Here is a 17895-nt window from a genome sequence, read left to right as displayed (position 1 = left end):
TCATGAAATAATTTCTTCAGAATCACCTACAAGTGTAAGAATGGTGTAAATTCACTTAGAACAAAATTTGAAGTCCAAATGAGTTGCATTATTAGCCTTTCATTGCTTTAAATAATAAGTTTTATTTCTTTTGCATTTGGATAAGGACATAATAATTCAACAAATATAAATGAACAAATAAACCCAAATTAGATGAACAGGTGTTCAAGGTATAGTAAGTTTTTTCTTTCTATATTACTGGCACACACCTGATACACCAACAAATTTGCATTCATGATGAAGTGAAAGGTTGAAAGCTTTAGACACAGCTTTCTAAAAACAGTTTGTGTTGGAAATTGAAAAGTTCATACTATAATATACTAAATGTGCATGCTTTGAGTGTCAGCGTTGTCTTGACAACAGAGTTCATTACGCAGTGATCATGAATGTGTAATTCAATCACACTAGTTTTACATGGTATTTGAAATTGCTGAGTGGTACTTTGTTTCGTTTGAAGACTCAGTTCATTATGACAGACCATCCACTGAGTGTGTTATAATAGTGGAAGTAACGCCTTGATCTTTCCGTCTAACTTTTTCCATGTGTGTGTATTTAGTCAGATGGAATACTGGTATTAATCCTTTCTCCCAAGGGGTATTATTTGCAAACAAGTCAATTACTAGTTGGGAGAAAGAGGAGTAACTTTTGAAATGGTTTAATTTCAAATTTGAAAGGTCAATTTGAGATTTCAATTTTTTAACCTGATATAGTTGTACCACCTTTGTGTCAGGAAAGTCACAATCATTCAATTTCTGGGTCGACACCATGACTTTCACTCCATATGCATTAATATAGGTGTGAGAATAACTCGAACTCAACCCAGCTGGCTTCACTACCCTGAGACATCTCAGACCACAACATTCTTGTTCTATTTAGTAGACCCTCAAACATAAAATAAAATGCTATTACAGGTACCGAGAATTGTGATTATTTTCTGAGAAGTTTTGTATTCCTACTTATACATGCAATAACAATATTTCTGTTGCTACTTCTTCAAAGTACTGATCAATGCAGTGCTTCAGATCTGTTGTTCAGATGTATGGATAGTCTAGATGCTATATGTGGCTTCTCTCTCTCTCTTGCATCTCGCACTCATGTCTAGTCAAATGGAGCTAATGAAGTGAAAATCTGGCTTGACCACATGTTGACAAAAGTATTAACTGCACATCAGTGGTAATCCATCACACACTGACAGTTGATTGTAATTTGGTACTTCATTCACAATCCTGATATGCAGACTATAACGCCACATACATCCATTTGTTTAGATGTGAGTGATTGAGAAATTAAAGTCACAAATAGCATAGACTAATATATGAAGTACAGCACAAAGATTTCAAGAAAAGATAGCAATTTGTATTTTGAAGATCCTTACAATGCCAATGGTATAACTTACATTTCAATGAAGACAAGACTATTTCTGTTAACATACCTTCGTACTTTATGTTCACACGATAGTATATTACACAAAGTAGTTAGTGAAACCTTTTATATCTTAATTGCTAAATTCTGGGACAATAGCACAATGTCACACACTGATTGGCTACTTAGACAATAACACTGTCAGTGATTGGCTACTCAGAAAATAACACCATTGTTGATTGGCTACTCAGGAAACAACTTAGTCACTAACACAATCAATGATTGGATATACTTAAAAAGTAGCAGTCACTGAGTGGATACTTACAAAGTCACACAACCACGCATTGGTTACTCAGAAAATAACACAATCACTAACAAGTACTGATTGGCTACCGACGGAGTGCCACAATCACTGACTTTAAACTCAAAACAACACAATAAACCCAAAAAGGCAAGTTGTGTGACATAGGACTGTATTTGATAACACACCCTAGATATTTCAGTAAATTTGATTGGTAAATGCATAAGTAGGTACCATGTGTGTATTTTCTTCCTTGAGTCAAATAGGTCAAACCATAGACAGTGGTGTATCTTTTCTATGGTCAAACTAGGGAGGCCTGACAAGCCTTACATATACACAACAATGCTAGGGAGTTCATCAATACTGTGGTGTAATACTAATACCGTGTTTAGAGCCACTGAAAATATTAGCGCTTGACCCAAAAACTGTGCTGCTATGTAAATTAGGGAGTCCATCAATACTACGGTATGGTGTTACTATATACTCTCTGTTTAGGGCCACTTAGAATACTGGCGCTTGACTCTAAAACTGTGCTGCTTCATAAATTATGGTCATTTTATTAGGGAGTCCACAAATACTATGGTGTAATACTCTATGTTTAGGGCCACTAAAAATATTAGCGCTTGACCCAAAAACTGTGCTGCTGTGTAAATTATGGTCATTTTCTTAGTTTGTGTGATACTGAAAAAAATGTGCATTTAAAGTCTGAAACATTCTGGTGACGTTGATAAAACGGATGAAAAATGATTTACTTTGTAACAAAAATTGATAATGGACAAAACATTGTATTCTATGCTGTAACTTACAACAATCCAGCCCTAGACTCACATCAGGGTCAAAGGTCACATTTGGTCACTTGAGTTCTGGTCTCTGCTATATATATATTACCCTGTATTTTACATTAAGCAGCAGCGACACTTTCCATTGGGGTCTATAAAACTATAATATATGATGGTTATACTTTACAGTTTTCAAAAACCACTGTACGTTATCGGACACAGCTTCTACATCAACGTTTCCAAATCATCCGACGTCGTCATAGCAACACTCTGAACTATTGTAAAAGCCACAACATTCCTGAAAGGTTTCCATAGTAACCATCACCATCACCATCACAACCACCATTGAGGAAAATGGTGAAGTCAGCGCACACGTACAACACTCTTCACCGTGAGTCTGGGTTCTTTTTTAGTCTGCTGTGAATTTCTGGACTTTCCTTCTGTACATTGCTATCATTTGTTCCAAGAAGATGAATGTAAGGACTGTATGAGGACCCAATCTCAAGTAATATGGTGTGAAACCCTTCCATAAACTGAAGAACCCTTCATTTCGCACAACTCTAGACAATACATCCTGTGAAGTGAAAAAACAAATAAAATGAGATTATAGTGATGACTGTAGATAATGGAGTAAGTATAATCTCCAAATAGTATGTTGCTGTACACAGTCACTTCCTAGTCAAATCTCTAGACACTCTTAAAATAATGACAAAACACATGCCAAATGTCTGAGAGATCATGCAGTAGTCTCACAAAATTCATTCTCATGTAAAATGAAAGGCCCAAGTATAATTTGGTTTTACTTACAAAAGCTCCACGGTACTCTGGTTTCCCATCAATAATTTTCATGTTCTGTATTCTTGTCTTTGCAATATCTACTGGCATGGAAGCTGCTGTTGTTACCAATCCACTTATCATACTGGCCACAAAGTGACAAAATATATCATCCTTGAAATATGCTGTTGAAATGACAAATTGAAATCCGATCACAGTTTGAAATACGCAGTTGAAAAGGAAAATCAGATCACAGTTTGAAATACGCAGTTGAAAAGATATCAAATCACAGTTTGAAATACACTTGAAAAAATATCAAATCACAGTTTGAAATACGCTGTTGAAAAGATATCAAATCACAGTTTGATATACACTGTTGAAAAAATATCAAATCGCAGTTTGAAATAAACTGTTGAACAGAAATCAAATCACAGTTTGAAATAAACTGTTGAACAGAAATCAAATCACAGTTTGAAATACACTGTTGAAAAGATATCAAATCACAGTTTGAAATACACTGTTGAAAAGATATCAAATCACAGTTTGAAATACACATCAAATCACAATTTGAAATACGCTGTTGAAAAGATATCAAATCACAGTTTGAAATAAACTGTTGAACAGAAATCAGATCATGGTTTGATATACACTGTTGAAAAGAGAAATCAGATCACTTTGAATATGTTGTTGAAAAGAGAAATTTGATATTGCACTATCTGTAAATGGCCCATAGTACTGACATAGTAAGGGTACAGCCATGCTACAGATAGCTCTCTTACCAGTGATTATTAAAACATTTCAGGAAGTACAATAACATGTAATTCTTCACATGCAACAAATATCTAAGATCTGACAATGTTTTACTAATAAAACTTATGTTCCTACCTGTTCCTATTAATATTTGTTTAGCCTGTGAGTAGGATGCCAGCTGGGCAGCGTTTACAACCATGGCTCTAGCCACTGTAGGTGTAGCACCCTGTCAGAGAAAATTACAATATGAAACATTAATAAGAATATGAAAGATTAACAGTGGTATACATGTACTTCTTACTTTGAACGGTAGCGTTTAAAAAGTGAGATTTGAGTACAATGGAAATAAAACGGATATTTCAATATTTATTTATTAATCTTTGATATTAGTCAGGAAGACCACACTGGTGACTGAGTAACACCGGTATAATTGTAGATACTGGATTCAATATTAATGCAGGAGGAAAAAGGAATGCCATGGGAAAACCTGTGTTATTTGGTAGATTCAAACTGAACGACATTCTTCTTATGTTGCATCATGATGGGCAGAGGGTTAGAAAGTGGCCAGCTTTGAATCTGCAGGTTGTTGGTTAGAGCCCTGTCACTGTTCTTGGGCAAGATTTGAACCACGATTGTGCCTCAGTCAACCCAGCTGTATAATTGGGGACCTGGTAGGATACAGGTTGCAATGTGAATGCATTAATCCTTTGTGCTTATAAAGGCTGCAATGGATTGTATGCTCCCCAGGGAGTTGAGGAAGTATAAAGGGCAGTTGTGCCGACATTGATCTGTGCCAGGGTTAATAATTGTGAGTGCCTTGAACTCTCAGGAGGAAAGGTGCGTCATAAATTCACATCATTCACATCGTCATTACTTAGTGTGGCGAGGGTAATCAAAACCAGAGTAGGACTTGACCACAGTTGTAAGAGGCAAGTGGTTTAACCACTCAGCCACTGACAACCAACCCAATGTGGTAAAAAGTATATGTGGCATATAAACCATCATTGAGTAAAGATGGAGGGCAATACAAACTTTCAGGCACCTACGACCCCTTTATTAAACTCACATGACCATAAGGTCACATGCTCTGAAAAGTGGGTCCTTCTTAACCATTTGTTGACAAAGACTGAAGTGTGCAGTTGAAAATTTGACATACCAACGTTCAAGTCTGTATTTGGAATAAAAGTTTAATTCGATATTACACCTATTTTGTGTTTTGTTTAGTAAGTTTAATCTCCATTATAACAATGTGTTAACTCACCCTCCATAATGTCAGCAATCCTTCTTCTGATACAATTCTATAAAGTGCATCAAATACATTCTTATAGCCTCTCCTTTGATCTACAGGAAGTCTAATGGGGAGAAAAAAAACATGGTGAGTGGCCAGAGTTATCAACGTAACCAATCCTGAATGGTGTAATGATAACAAGGTGAGTGGTCAGCGGGGTCAACCTACACAGTCTTGAATGGTGTTCAATCTCGATTTCCCTAAACTTCCACACAATATTCCTACGTACCTGCCCTTCTCAACCCCTTAATTTTCCATCCAATATTCCCATCAACCACCTGATTTCCCTAACACATCCACACAATATTCCTACGTACCTGCCATCTGCCGTCATTCTGATTAAGGATATCTCAGCTGGAGTACCCACCACAGCAGCTATACCACCAGCACTCATACCTGATACAAAATAAAGAATAATTCAGTCACCATGGCAACAACATGGAAGCGTATACATAAGTTACCTGTCTCATCTATCAAACAATACGTTTTTTGGAATAACAAAGTCTTCGAAAACAGTGACTTTTGACTTGTTTTGCTGGTACCAATCAATCAATCAATCAATCAACTGAACCAAAAATCAAAACAATCAATGACTGAATCAATTAATTAATTATTAATTAATTCAGTCAGTCAGTCAGTCAACCAATCAGCCATTCAATTGATCAATCAATCAATCTGTCTGTCTGTCAGTCAGTCAGTCAGTCAGTCAATCAATCAACCAATCAATCAATAAACCATTCAATTGATCAATCTGTCAGTCAGTCAATTAATCAATCAATAAATCAATCAACAAATAGTCAATCAATCTAGCACATTTTATATGAAGTTGTGGTAAAATGAGTCAAGAATTTGAATGTTTTACAAGAACCATATAATAATAGGTTACACTAATTTATATGTATGGTAACCGAGCTCACACTAATAACATATACTAAAGGAAAATAATACACAACTCACCCAGGACTGCTTTCTTGAAGAAGTTTGGAGGAGTTCCATCAGGACTGAAATACAATGAAGACATTTGTTTGTTTTCAAAATATTTTATGAATATGGTAATTGTTAAATTTGACACATGGGGGGGGGGGGGGGAGACGACGGAACAGCTTCTAATTGCATCAAATTGCCAAAATTCCTTTGTAACCATGACTGATGAGTCATTCAACTTTATAGTTATGAAGCACACAACCACATCTTTCCTCACCCCCTCATTGCAGTTTTTTCCTTCCCCCTCCCCTATCCCTTTCCAAGTTTAACCCCTTCACTACTCTCCCCCTATTCATATGCAACCCCTTTCCTTTTCCACAACCATATTATTGTACACCTTCTTCCTTTCACCCCCCCCCCCCACCCAACCTTTCTCTGCACAGTACAGGCCTGTCCCTCCTCCCACCCCTTTTCAGTGTAGAGATAATCTATTATCCATGGTACAAGTAACTATATGTACATATATAGAAGTACACCAAAATAGAGATGACTACCTTGATGACTTGTTAGTGACCTTGTTGTCTAGGTTATTGGTAACACACATATTTGACCTCATTTCAAACACATGCTGATAAAAATATTATTATCAAATATGTCAACATTTTAAGTCAGTTAATAGTTTATGGACTTGGTATACATATACTTTACTCACATTGACTAAACAGTCAAATTACATGCAGCATTCACACAATATTTCAATTCTTATATTGTACATTGGACCTAGCTTTACATGTGATACGAATTTTACATTGGTAAAGTATGTAATGATCATTATCAACTGTATTCACAAAATCCCTAACCCTAATGCTACTTGTTATGTCTTGATTTTGTTTTTGTTTTTTTGTTTTTGTTATAAAACAGGTAAGGGTACACAACATATATATCTAGCCCGGTGTACTTTACCCTTGCCATGAGATTACTCTGACATCTGTAACCCTAATGTTACTTTGTTTGGGTTAAAAAACAGTCTAGGGTACACACAACATGTATATTGGGGTCACTGTTCTTCAGTCTTTCCACTGCAAGAGTCAAGGACACGATGTCACTTGTCCTGGTACATTTTAACAGTCCAGTTAAAAGATTGATGGTATTGGTGAAGACATATGCAGGATTGAGCATGTGATAACTGTTTAGCATTTGTCAACATGACATTGGTTTCAATGCTAACAGATTACAATATTGACAAGGTTATAGAACTAATGAATCCATTACTTCTAACATAGTGATGATGCCACAGTGTTCCCCTTTATAAAGTAACAGTGGAACTGTGGTACTAAACACCTCTTGTAAGTTTTGCAATCCCCTTTCACCCCACACCCCACATCCCAAACAAGTTAAGTGGCTTTGTAATTTCTGTGTTTCTGTGTTTCCCCTAAATAAGTTCACAAGGGTGCTAACCTTCTTGCAATTTCTACAGTAAGCTTCCCCTAAATAAGTTCACAAGGGTGCTAACCTTCTTGCAATTTCTACAGTAAGCTCTCCTTAAACAAGGAAACAGGAGGCGCTGAGCCTAAGGGAAGCTTCACCTTCTTGTAACTTTGCATAAAATGTCCTATTACAGTATTATTTATTGTTTCAAATTACATATTGGGTCATTCATTGGAGTAACATATGTCTGCATTTTAAACATGACATATTTCTTAATCTGAAACACATACCTTTTAAACATATCGAAAAGCATTGTATAAACTCCCAGTCTGGTTGTGGTGTATGTTGCTTGACGTAGTAAACCTGCTGACAACCTACAAGAATACAAATAATAATGGTAGTTTTTATAAAGTGTTTTCCAATACTGTGCTTAAAGCGCTTTACAATTATTACTCCTGGCACAGACATATAACAGCACAACAGGTCAACTCCCTGGGGAGCATACAATCCATTGCAGCCTCTATAAGCACATAGGATTAAAGCATTCACATTACAACCTCGATCCTACCGGGTCCCCATTTATACAGCTGGGTTGACTGGGGCACACAGTCATGGTTCAAATCTTGCCTAAGGATTTTAGCCATTCACTAGTAAATTGCAACAGTGAGACTCAAACCTGCAACCTGCAGATTCCAAGCCGACCACTCTAACCATTCAACCATCATGACTCCACAACCAGCAATGTACAGATTCCAAGCCAACCACTCTAACCATTCAACCACCATGACACCATAAACATGAATCTCAATCAACAAACAAACAAACAAACAAACAAACAAACAATCAATATATAATAGAGTTAATACATATTTATATGTTGTAAGATAGAAATGTGCTGTCCACATTCTCTCTGCATAAGTGTACATTTCTTGTAAGATGACAGCATTCTACCAATGTACTTACCCAGTGTATACAGCAAAGACGCCTTCATTTTTCACAATACTTCTCAATGCATGTAAACTGGTCTTGTGTTCTCGTTTTCCACCACCTTCTCCTATAAACCAAAATTTCATCACAAGGTTAACCTCCTTCCTTTGTAATATTTTTGTTTTGACACCCTCATCCCCCAACCTGTGTATAACCCCCCCCCCCCCCCTCCTTTCTCCATCTATTGAACACCTTCATATCATAGTCCTAGTGTGCTGTGATAGTGTAAAATCTTGCATGGCCCAAAGGCCCTAAATATCATAAAAGACCTCACACTAATCCATGTACATACATGTACCTTTTTTAAGTGGCCATACGGATGAGGATTGGGTAATTATTTTTACTTTTTAATTTATAAAACAATTTCATCATGGCTTCCTACTTGAAAACTCAATGTGAAACAATATTGACTAAGTCTGTGTTTGTAACTCAATACAGTGCAAAAGCTAAAACATGAGTAAAAAAGTTTGTTATTGTACGTACAATAACAAAGAATTTACACATCTATTAATCTTTTGCAATTTATCGAGTTACAGACAAGGTTTTGGTATATGTTGTTTCACATTGATTTTTCAAGTAGGAAGCCATGATAAAATTGTTTTATAAATTAAAATCCAAAATAAATAGCCAGTCCTCATCCATATGTCCACTTTATTAAATAACACTCACTCACTCAATCAATCAAGATGAAAGAGAAATCAGGGAAAGTAATGGCAATTTTGAATGTTTTGACTCATATTTCGAACACAGCAGAACCAGTGATGTAGACACGTGTTGGGATGACATAGACGCGTGCGCTGTCGTGTCGTGACGTAGAAGTATACATTCCATATTTTTTGTTCAACTTGGCTCGTGCATGGTGCAAGTTATTCTGTTGACTGTTTCATACGTACCACTCAACTGCATACGATTCTTGACCAAATCCAAGGGCTGTACAAAACATGTTGCAAAACACCTGGAAATGAAAAGAAGAATTACATGGTAAGAAACTCTGATAAAATCTCTGGTGGGGGGCCTAAAAAAATAATTGTTTTGGTTCCGGTTACCCGAACACACCTCGCTTTTCACTGCCGATCCTCAACTTTTTTTAAGTATTCGAGAAAAAAATAATAAAATCGCAAAAATTTTGAAGTCTCACGAGAAATAGTGGATGTGGAAACTGACATCAACTTAAAAAGACCAAATAAAACAGTTCTTCCAATCTTTAATGGCTGTACATCTGATAGGAAGAAATAAACAACGCAGACCATCCATTTGGAAAACAATGGAAAACCTGAACTAGACACTCACACAGAAAAATAAATACAATAAAATAAAAAATCTACCTATTCTAAAATTGAGTGTAGTCGGAACCACACAATTTTTTTTATCAGGCCTGAACCATAGATAGTGACGAAGAAGGTAAGGTATATTAATCCCAAATTATTGTATGTAAAGTCTACATGGGTTCACCCATTGACAGTGGTGAACCCAGGTAGACATTTACATACAACAATTTGGGATTACCTTACCTTTGAGGATTGGGACTCCCTTGTAATAAGTCTGAGGAACTTAGTGAAACTTGATGGGAACCCTGGTATGAAGTCTGGGGAATTCAGGGGATAGATTTCAGCTAGGCTGTATCATATATTCCATTTACTCAGGTAAATTCTACCTATATTATATCAAGAATATTACAGAACACTTTAGGACTACCTTACAGTCTATCTATCTATCTATCTATCTATCTATCTATCTATCTATCTATCTAATAAATTTATATAGCGCCAAATATCCAAAGAAAACAATGTTCAGTGGCGCTTAGAGTTAGAAAGGAGTTGAAAAAGCTCTCTGAAATATTGAGTTTTCAAGCGTCTTTTGAAAATGTTTACATTAGGAGAGGTTTTAATGTCCAGGGGTAGAGAGTTCCAAAGTTCAGGAGCTGCTAAAGAGAAGGAGTGTGTTCCCCTGGTACTATGAAATCTGGAACCTCTGGTAAATTTTTATTACCTGTATGTACAAGATGTGACACTTTGGAATTACCTTATTGTCTAGAAATGGGACCCCTTAGTAAGAAGTCTGGGATCTCAGGTAGATTTCCTACAACACATGTGATATATCACACTTGACAAAAGACTGGCTTACCTAGTAGTAATAGTTTAGAGTGAATTCAATGGCTGTCTCAATACAGGTCATTCAGTCATTGTTGGTGGAGTCACTGTTTGTATCTTTGACATTTACTTACTTCAACACTCTCAGTAAGGGGTTTTAATGGTATGATACATTCTATAAATGTCACTATACACCACTACACAATGTCATACATGCCTATTTTTTTAAATATAATTTCTACACTTGATAGATTTATCCATGTTAACTGTTTCACTACAATTTTCTATTGATTTCCATTGGTTTACAGACTACCATCCTTATAAATTGGGTTGCCTAGATACAATGTTTAGTAGTCTATGTGTCCTGTACTACAGCTAATTTGGTTGTCTAGATGCAATGTTTAGTAGTCTATGTGTCCTGTACTACAGCTAATTTGGTTGCCTAGATACAATGTTTAGTAGTCTATGTGTCCTGTACTACTGCTAATTTGGTTGTCTAGATGCAATGTTTAGTAGTCTATGTGTCCTGTACTACAGCTAATTTGGTTGCCTAGATACAATGTTTAGTAGTCTATGTGTCCTGTACTACTGCTAATTTGGTAGTCTAGATACAATGTTTAGTAGTCTATGTGTCCTGTACTACTGCTAATTTGGTAGCCTAGATACAATGTTTAGTAGTCTATGTGTCCTGTACTACAGCTAATTTGGTTGTCTAGATACAATGTTTAGTAGTCTATGTGCCCTGGACTACTGCTAATTTGGTAGTTTAGATACAATGTTTAGTAGTCTATGTGCCCTGGACTACAACTAATTTGGTAGTCTAGATACAATGTTTAGTAGTCTATGTGTCCTGGACTACTGCTAATTTGGTTGCCTAGATACAATGTTTAGTAGTCTATGTGTCCTGTACTACAGCTAATTTGGTAGTCTAGATACATGTATAATGTTTAGTAGTCTATGTGTCCTGGACTACTGCTAATTTGGTAGTCTAGATACAATGTTTAGTAGTCTATGTGTCCTGTACTACTGCTAATTTGGTAGTCTAGATACTTAGTAGTCTATGTGTCCTGGACTACTGCTAATTTGGTAGTCTAGATACAATGTTTAGTAGTCTATGTGTCCTGGACTACTGCTAATTTGGTAGTCTAGATACAATGTTTAGTAGTCTATGTGTCCTGTACTACTGCTAATTTGGTAGTCTAGATACTTAGTAGTCTATGTGTCCTGGACTACTGCTAATTTGGTAGTCTAGATACAATGTTTAGTAGTCTATGTGTCCTGTACTACTACTAATTTGGTAGTTTAGATACAATGTTTAGTAGTCTGTGTGTCCTGGACTACTGCTAATTTGGTAGTCTAGATACAATGTTTAGTAGTCTATGTGTCCTGGACTACTACTAATTTGGTAGTTTAGATACAATGTTTAGTAGTCTGTGTGTCCTGGACTACTGCTAATTTGGTAGTCTAGATACAATGTTTAGTAGTCTATGTGTCCTGGACTACAGCTAATTTGGTAGTCTAGATACTTAGTAGTCTATGTGTCCTGGACTACTGCTAATTTGGTAGTCTAGATACAATGTTTAGTAGTCTATGTGTCCTGTACTACTGCTAATTTGGTAGTCTAGATACAGTGTTTAGTAGTCTATGTGTCCTGTACTACTGCTAATTTGGTAGTCTAGATACTTAGTAGTCTATGTGTCCTGGACTACTGCTAATTTGGTAGTCAATATACAATGTTTAGTAGTCTATGTGTCCTGGACTACAGCTAATTTGGTAGTCTATGTGTCCTGGACTACAGCTAATTTGGTTGTATAGATACAATGTTTAGTAGTCTATGTGTCCTGGACTACAGCTAACTTGGTAGTCTAGATACAATGTTTAGTAGTCTATGTGTCCTGGACTACTGCTAATTTGGTAGTCTAGATAAAATGTTTTGACATCTATGCACCCTCAGACCATTGCTAATTTTGAGCCCAGGCAATGAATTATCAATTCCACACTGTAAATACATGTAAGTATTAATATTAGTTATTTTTGTATGAAATCCTTACTTTGATATTTAAATTATTTTTATTGTAATATAAATAAATCATTTTTACTGCTGAATAAAATCTAAATACCCACAATTGACAGATGATACAGTAATATGTCATAATCGGAAATCCAATGTTTTGAATAAAATGCAGACAACTTGTTGCACTTAATAATGTAATTCTGTATAAATAGTACACTGTTATGTAACATTCAAAGTCTGATGTAAATTACTAATTTCCAGACAGTGTCATTGAACGGTGCCAGTATTTTTTATTCTTGCCTGTACACACCTTACATACTACACATATAACAAATACAAATAACCATAGAAATTGGAGGAATAGAATGTCTACAAATAAACAAATATATACCAACAACAATAAATCTATGAACATGCAACAAGAAGTGATTTTTACTTCTCACAAGATGTTTTTTGTTACAAAATAAGTACAAACACTGATACTATGATAGTGCACAAGTGTATATAAAATGATACATTTTATCTCACTGTGACTGTGAACACAAATCAACATGGTTGGGGGTGGGGTGGGGTGGGGTGGGGTGGAGGTGATCTAAATCTAGATATACTTTGTATTCAATTTATGTGTATACATCTAAAATAAATGAGTACAAACACAGCTGTAAATGTCCAACCAGGACTGCAGGGCTTAAAATTAATGGCAGTTCCACGTCTACTGTACAGATTATTAATTCTTGTCATGGGGCTACCATAATACATGTATGCAGCTGGTAGCCCACTCAGGCTACCACAGATTATGTGATGATTTAAAGGATGGAAGATTTACAGATATAAAAGTATTTTAATAACACACATATTTCCAATAGGGGAACTCTGTTTTCAGTTCAGGAATATGGGACTACTGATCATCATCCTCGGGCTACCACTTTCTGAAATTGGTAGCCCACTAAGACTACCATGGAAAAAGGTTAATTTCATGTCACACACTTTTAGAAACATGTTATCATGTGTTTTATCTTTGCATATACAAAGAATGGCCAATATTGTACATTGAAATAGGCATGTGGGTTCTAAACTATAATTCTGTTTTCTCACCAACAACCTGACAACTGTGGAGAAGATCCACTGTCTACGGTGGCACCCTTAGTTTTGACAATCTAGGACAAATACAAACTAAAACTAATGAAACCAGGACAGTGACTTTAGTACTAGGAGCTAGTATGTTACATACGTGGATGACAGCAGTGCGTTTGTAATACAGATGTAATCATCTTGTGATCGAGATGTTGTAAACTAGTTGGAAGTCCCTCAAAATGTACACTGGAGTAAACAAATAACACTTCATATGTCTTTCATAGACTGAACCATTATACATAGTAAATGTAGTTTTAGTCCAATACACATTAATACAATCATCTCCACTGTATAGTCAAATGGATTTCTCTAGCACAGAATTTCATTCTTACCACCAACAGCGATATTTTATTCTATTGGGTCATTGATATAAACATGATGAAACTTTGGAAAAACTGTAAGAGTACCAAATGACATGGGGGGGGGGGGGGGGGGGGGTGACATGGTAGGAGTCAAGAACTGTACAGCAATATGCACAAATGCATGCCAATTATCAATATATTATCAGTCCAATATCATAGATAACAAGCAGGGTACAAAACCTCCACATATTGCACAGCAGAAGATATTCTTCCAGTGCAATGACCTTTCACCATGTCAAGGCACCCCTAAAACTGGGTCAAAGGATGGGCCGGGTCACACTAATACAACAATACAATACTACAGTCTGACTCTGCTCCATACAACGTTGTTTGTGCCTCATAACAATTACATGTAAGAAACAACAATGGTTCTGATAATAATTCACTGTAGTTCTTGTTCTATTCCCTAGACTTACTAAAGTCTCTCGGCTTTTATCGTTCTTCATTTGAATAAGAGTTTGTAAAAACACAACTCTGTTCTTGTTTTGTATAGTTCAGAATATGAGACTTGAAACAAAATCTCCCAAAGAACTGGAGCCAGTGTAGACATTCCATTTTCCTGTAAAATTTCCTATGTAGTAGTTATTACAATCTTTCTACCAGCATGACTGCCTTTTAGTTGTAATTATCAATTTTGAGAGTATGTAGTTGACGAGTTCTATCATAGGGGCCCATTAGACTACAGGATCCACTTTGGGCTGGAGTATATCAACGGCAGATCTGGCTTATAACCTTTACTATACCTTGGTGACATTTAGTCTAGTCTCTATGCATGCTATGATCATCTGATCATCTCCATCATGTAGTCAAAGGGATTTCTCTAGCACAGAATTATGTTCTTACCACCAACCACGTTAGTTTATGCTATTGGAGTGTTGATATAAACATAATTTCATTTGTTAAGTCCACATAGGACACCTTGATAAATAATAACATAACATAACATAACATAGCATAAGATAACATAACATAACATAAGATGACATAACATAACATAACATAACATAAGATGACATAACATAACATAAGATGACATAACATAACATGACATAAGATGACATAACATAACATAGCATAAGATGACATAACATAAGATGACATAACATAACATAACATAAGATGACATAACATAACATAACATGACATAAGATGACATAACATAACATAACATAAGATGACATAACATAACATAACATGACATGACATAACATAACATAACATAACATAAGATGACATAACATAACACAACATAAGATAACATAACATAACATAACACAACACAACATAACATAACATTACATTACATAACAATTACTAATGCCACAGTCCTTGAATCTGCTCATTTTGGTTTGCAAGTTGGCTAGTGACTGATATCAAAGTACACGTACCAGCAATTTTGTGTCTATACATTCAACGATCACATCTAATTTAATATGATTTCACAGATATTTTCTTACACCATTATAAGTACCTAGAAAATCTCTAATTCTCAACCCTAGAACATTTTGACATGAGTCATTTAGACCTAATTACCATGGTAACTGTCAAGTTGAACTTTGCCAAAGTGATCTATTCACCTTTCTGATCAATGTACTACATGTATGTTTACTGATGTCATTAAAATCAAACATCATCACCCAATTCAACCATCCTGACTTCATTAGAAATGCTGGTAATCAAAAACAACCCCATAAACATAATACTTCCATTAGGAAATACCTAAATCGATGATAGGTGGAAATACTTGGTTTATATTCCACATTTAAAGCTGCACTAACTGCAACTTGAACATTTTTTTTAAACTGTTTGTTCTTACTCCTATAGTGTTGTTTGTTGTTTATTTGTTGTGTTTTTATTTTTTTACTAATTTCGTTAACTTGTAATTTATTTACATATCAATTAGGTAGATAAGAAGTTGTGGATTTGTACCAGTTTGTCTTGTTTTCTTTGTTGAAATTGAAAACTTCTCGTAATATGTTGTTATTTGTATTCATTAAATAGACAAATATATCTAATGGGAATCTTCCAAGTTCCCCATAAATCCCCATTTTAGTGGTTTTCTTTGATACTCCTAGTAGAATCGGCAGAAGTTAGTATGTATAGTTTTAATATATACTGTCCTTATATTGTACACCCTGAACGGTATTGAATCACCTGTGGGTAAACATACTTGTGTGGCAGTACACATGGTATGGTGCAATATCTTATATCCTATAAAATTCATTTTTGGGTCCGCAATCAAAAATCAGCACCCTAATGAAATTATCACTGATTAAGGAAGGAATGCATGGCATCTATGAATAGAAAGTATTTTGAAAGGACTTAATTTAAATACAAACAATTTTAAAAAGAGTGAAAATTTAGTATTTCAGAGTAACTGAAGAACCTGTGTACCAGTCATGTACACTGACTTGAGCACAAACAAGTCTAAACCAATATTAATATTGTTTGTCAACAAATTATTAATTTGTGAGATGCTGACAGGGTTTGATTACCATGCCATTAGCATATATAATAATATTAGTTGAAACATACAAATTGAAAATTAGTCCTGTTTGCAGACGAAGTCACTCAGGACACAATTCTGAGTGTCCCTTTCCTTCTCCAAGAACGGGAAATGTCAAAATTGAGTGTTGACTTACTCCGTCTGCAACCACAGACAACCCACAAATAGGACTAGTTGAAAATGGGAACAAAAGATATGGGGTGGGGGGGATATGTCCAGTCACATCACGATCTATTCACGTGCAGGGATCTCATTCATAAGCAGAGGAATTATTGTATTGTATTGTATTTATAGAATAGTAGCCACTTCAGAGAGATAATACTGCCCAGTATAAACTGGAAGACAGCCAAGTGTTGGCATTTAATAAGAAGAATGCAACACGGGGTCAGAGTAACCTTCTGCGGATGTCAACGAGGGTGAATTACTGGTCTCTGACCTCCAAGAAATGAAATTGATGCATCAACTGATGTAACAAATGAACAAACGTGACATTGGACATATGAATGCCAAATCTTTCGGGTCTGATTTACATTGAAAAGGTTAACCCCGACTTGGCTTTCAAATAGCGATGTAGTAGTCCCGACAACGTTCATTGCAGTCAGTCAGACCGGTATTATTGTTCATACCTCTGAGATATAATGATTGCACGTACGCACCAGCGGGAGTAAAACTTAAAAATCTAAACCAAAGAAACCTCTTGCCGGTCAGCTGGTAATGATAACCGACCGATCACATTATTACATCGCCCTCACGAAAACATTTTTTTCACTTTGGTTAATGACGTTGTTCTTGAATCATTGATGGTATTCACTTACCCAGCACTTCCCCCGAATAAGAACTTGATGGCATTTGGAATTGGAGGAGGTTGTCTCGGTGTGCTTGAGTTGGACGCCATTTTGAGAGCTAGAGCTGTCTGCAGATATTATAGTACCGGTCCGCTGTTGAGGGCGCTTTGTACTACTGTGTTGATCAAGGCCATGTCGCCACATTCTTACAGTGCAAAATGTACTTCAAACTTGAACTTCTGCGCTAGTTGTAACGTGAACGTTTTTAGAAGTTTTGTTAGATGTAATGAATTACTCTTAATATTTTACTCCCTGAAAAATGTTGAATCACCAGTGGGTAAATGTATTGGTGCAGCGGATCGCACAATATGG

The 17895-nt window shown here is 35.8% G+C and overlaps 1 protein-coding gene across 1 annotated transcript; it reads right to left on the bottom strand.

Moving 5' to 3' along the window:
- LOC144451127 (mitochondrial 2-oxoglutarate/malate carrier protein-like) lies at positions 1-17638 on the bottom strand. The gene is made up of 10 exons (XM_078141899.1): positions 17554-17638; positions 9526-9587; positions 8609-8699; positions 7936-8019; positions 6251-6294; positions 5611-5689; positions 5267-5357; positions 4141-4231; positions 3289-3440; positions 1-3055 (listed from the first exon to the last, which is right to left on the bottom strand). The coding sequence occupies exons 1-10, from the start codon at positions 17631-17633 to the stop codon at positions 2891-2893; spliced, it is 939 nt and encodes a 312-aa protein (XP_077998025.1). The 5' UTR covers positions 17634-17638; the 3' UTR covers positions 1-2890.
- Between the last annotated feature and the right edge of the window lie 257 nt (positions 17639-17895).

The sequence above is a fragment of the Glandiceps talaboti genome, chromosome 21 (assembly GCF_964340395.1).
Source record: "Glandiceps talaboti chromosome 21, keGlaTala1.1, whole genome shotgun sequence".
Classification (NCBI taxonomy): domain Eukaryota; kingdom Metazoa; phylum Hemichordata; class Enteropneusta; family Spengelidae; genus Glandiceps; species Glandiceps talaboti.
This window is presented reverse-complemented; position numbering and strand designations above follow the sequence as displayed.

Bases quoted from the DNA above. Each gene is read 5' to 3' on its own strand.
- LOC144451127 (XM_078141899.1), bottom strand. From the start codon at position 17,633: ATGGCGTCCAACTCAAGCACACCGAGACAACCTCCTCCAATTCCAAAT. The intron at 5,690-6,250 runs GTGAGTTGTGTA...ATTTTGTATCAG, and splicing joins CTTCAAGAAAGCAGTCCTGG to GTATGAGTGCTGGTGGTATA. The intron at 4,232-5,266 runs GTGAGTTAACAC...TTTCTCTGACAG, and splicing joins GATTGCTGACATTATGGAGG to GGTGCTACACCTACAGTGGC.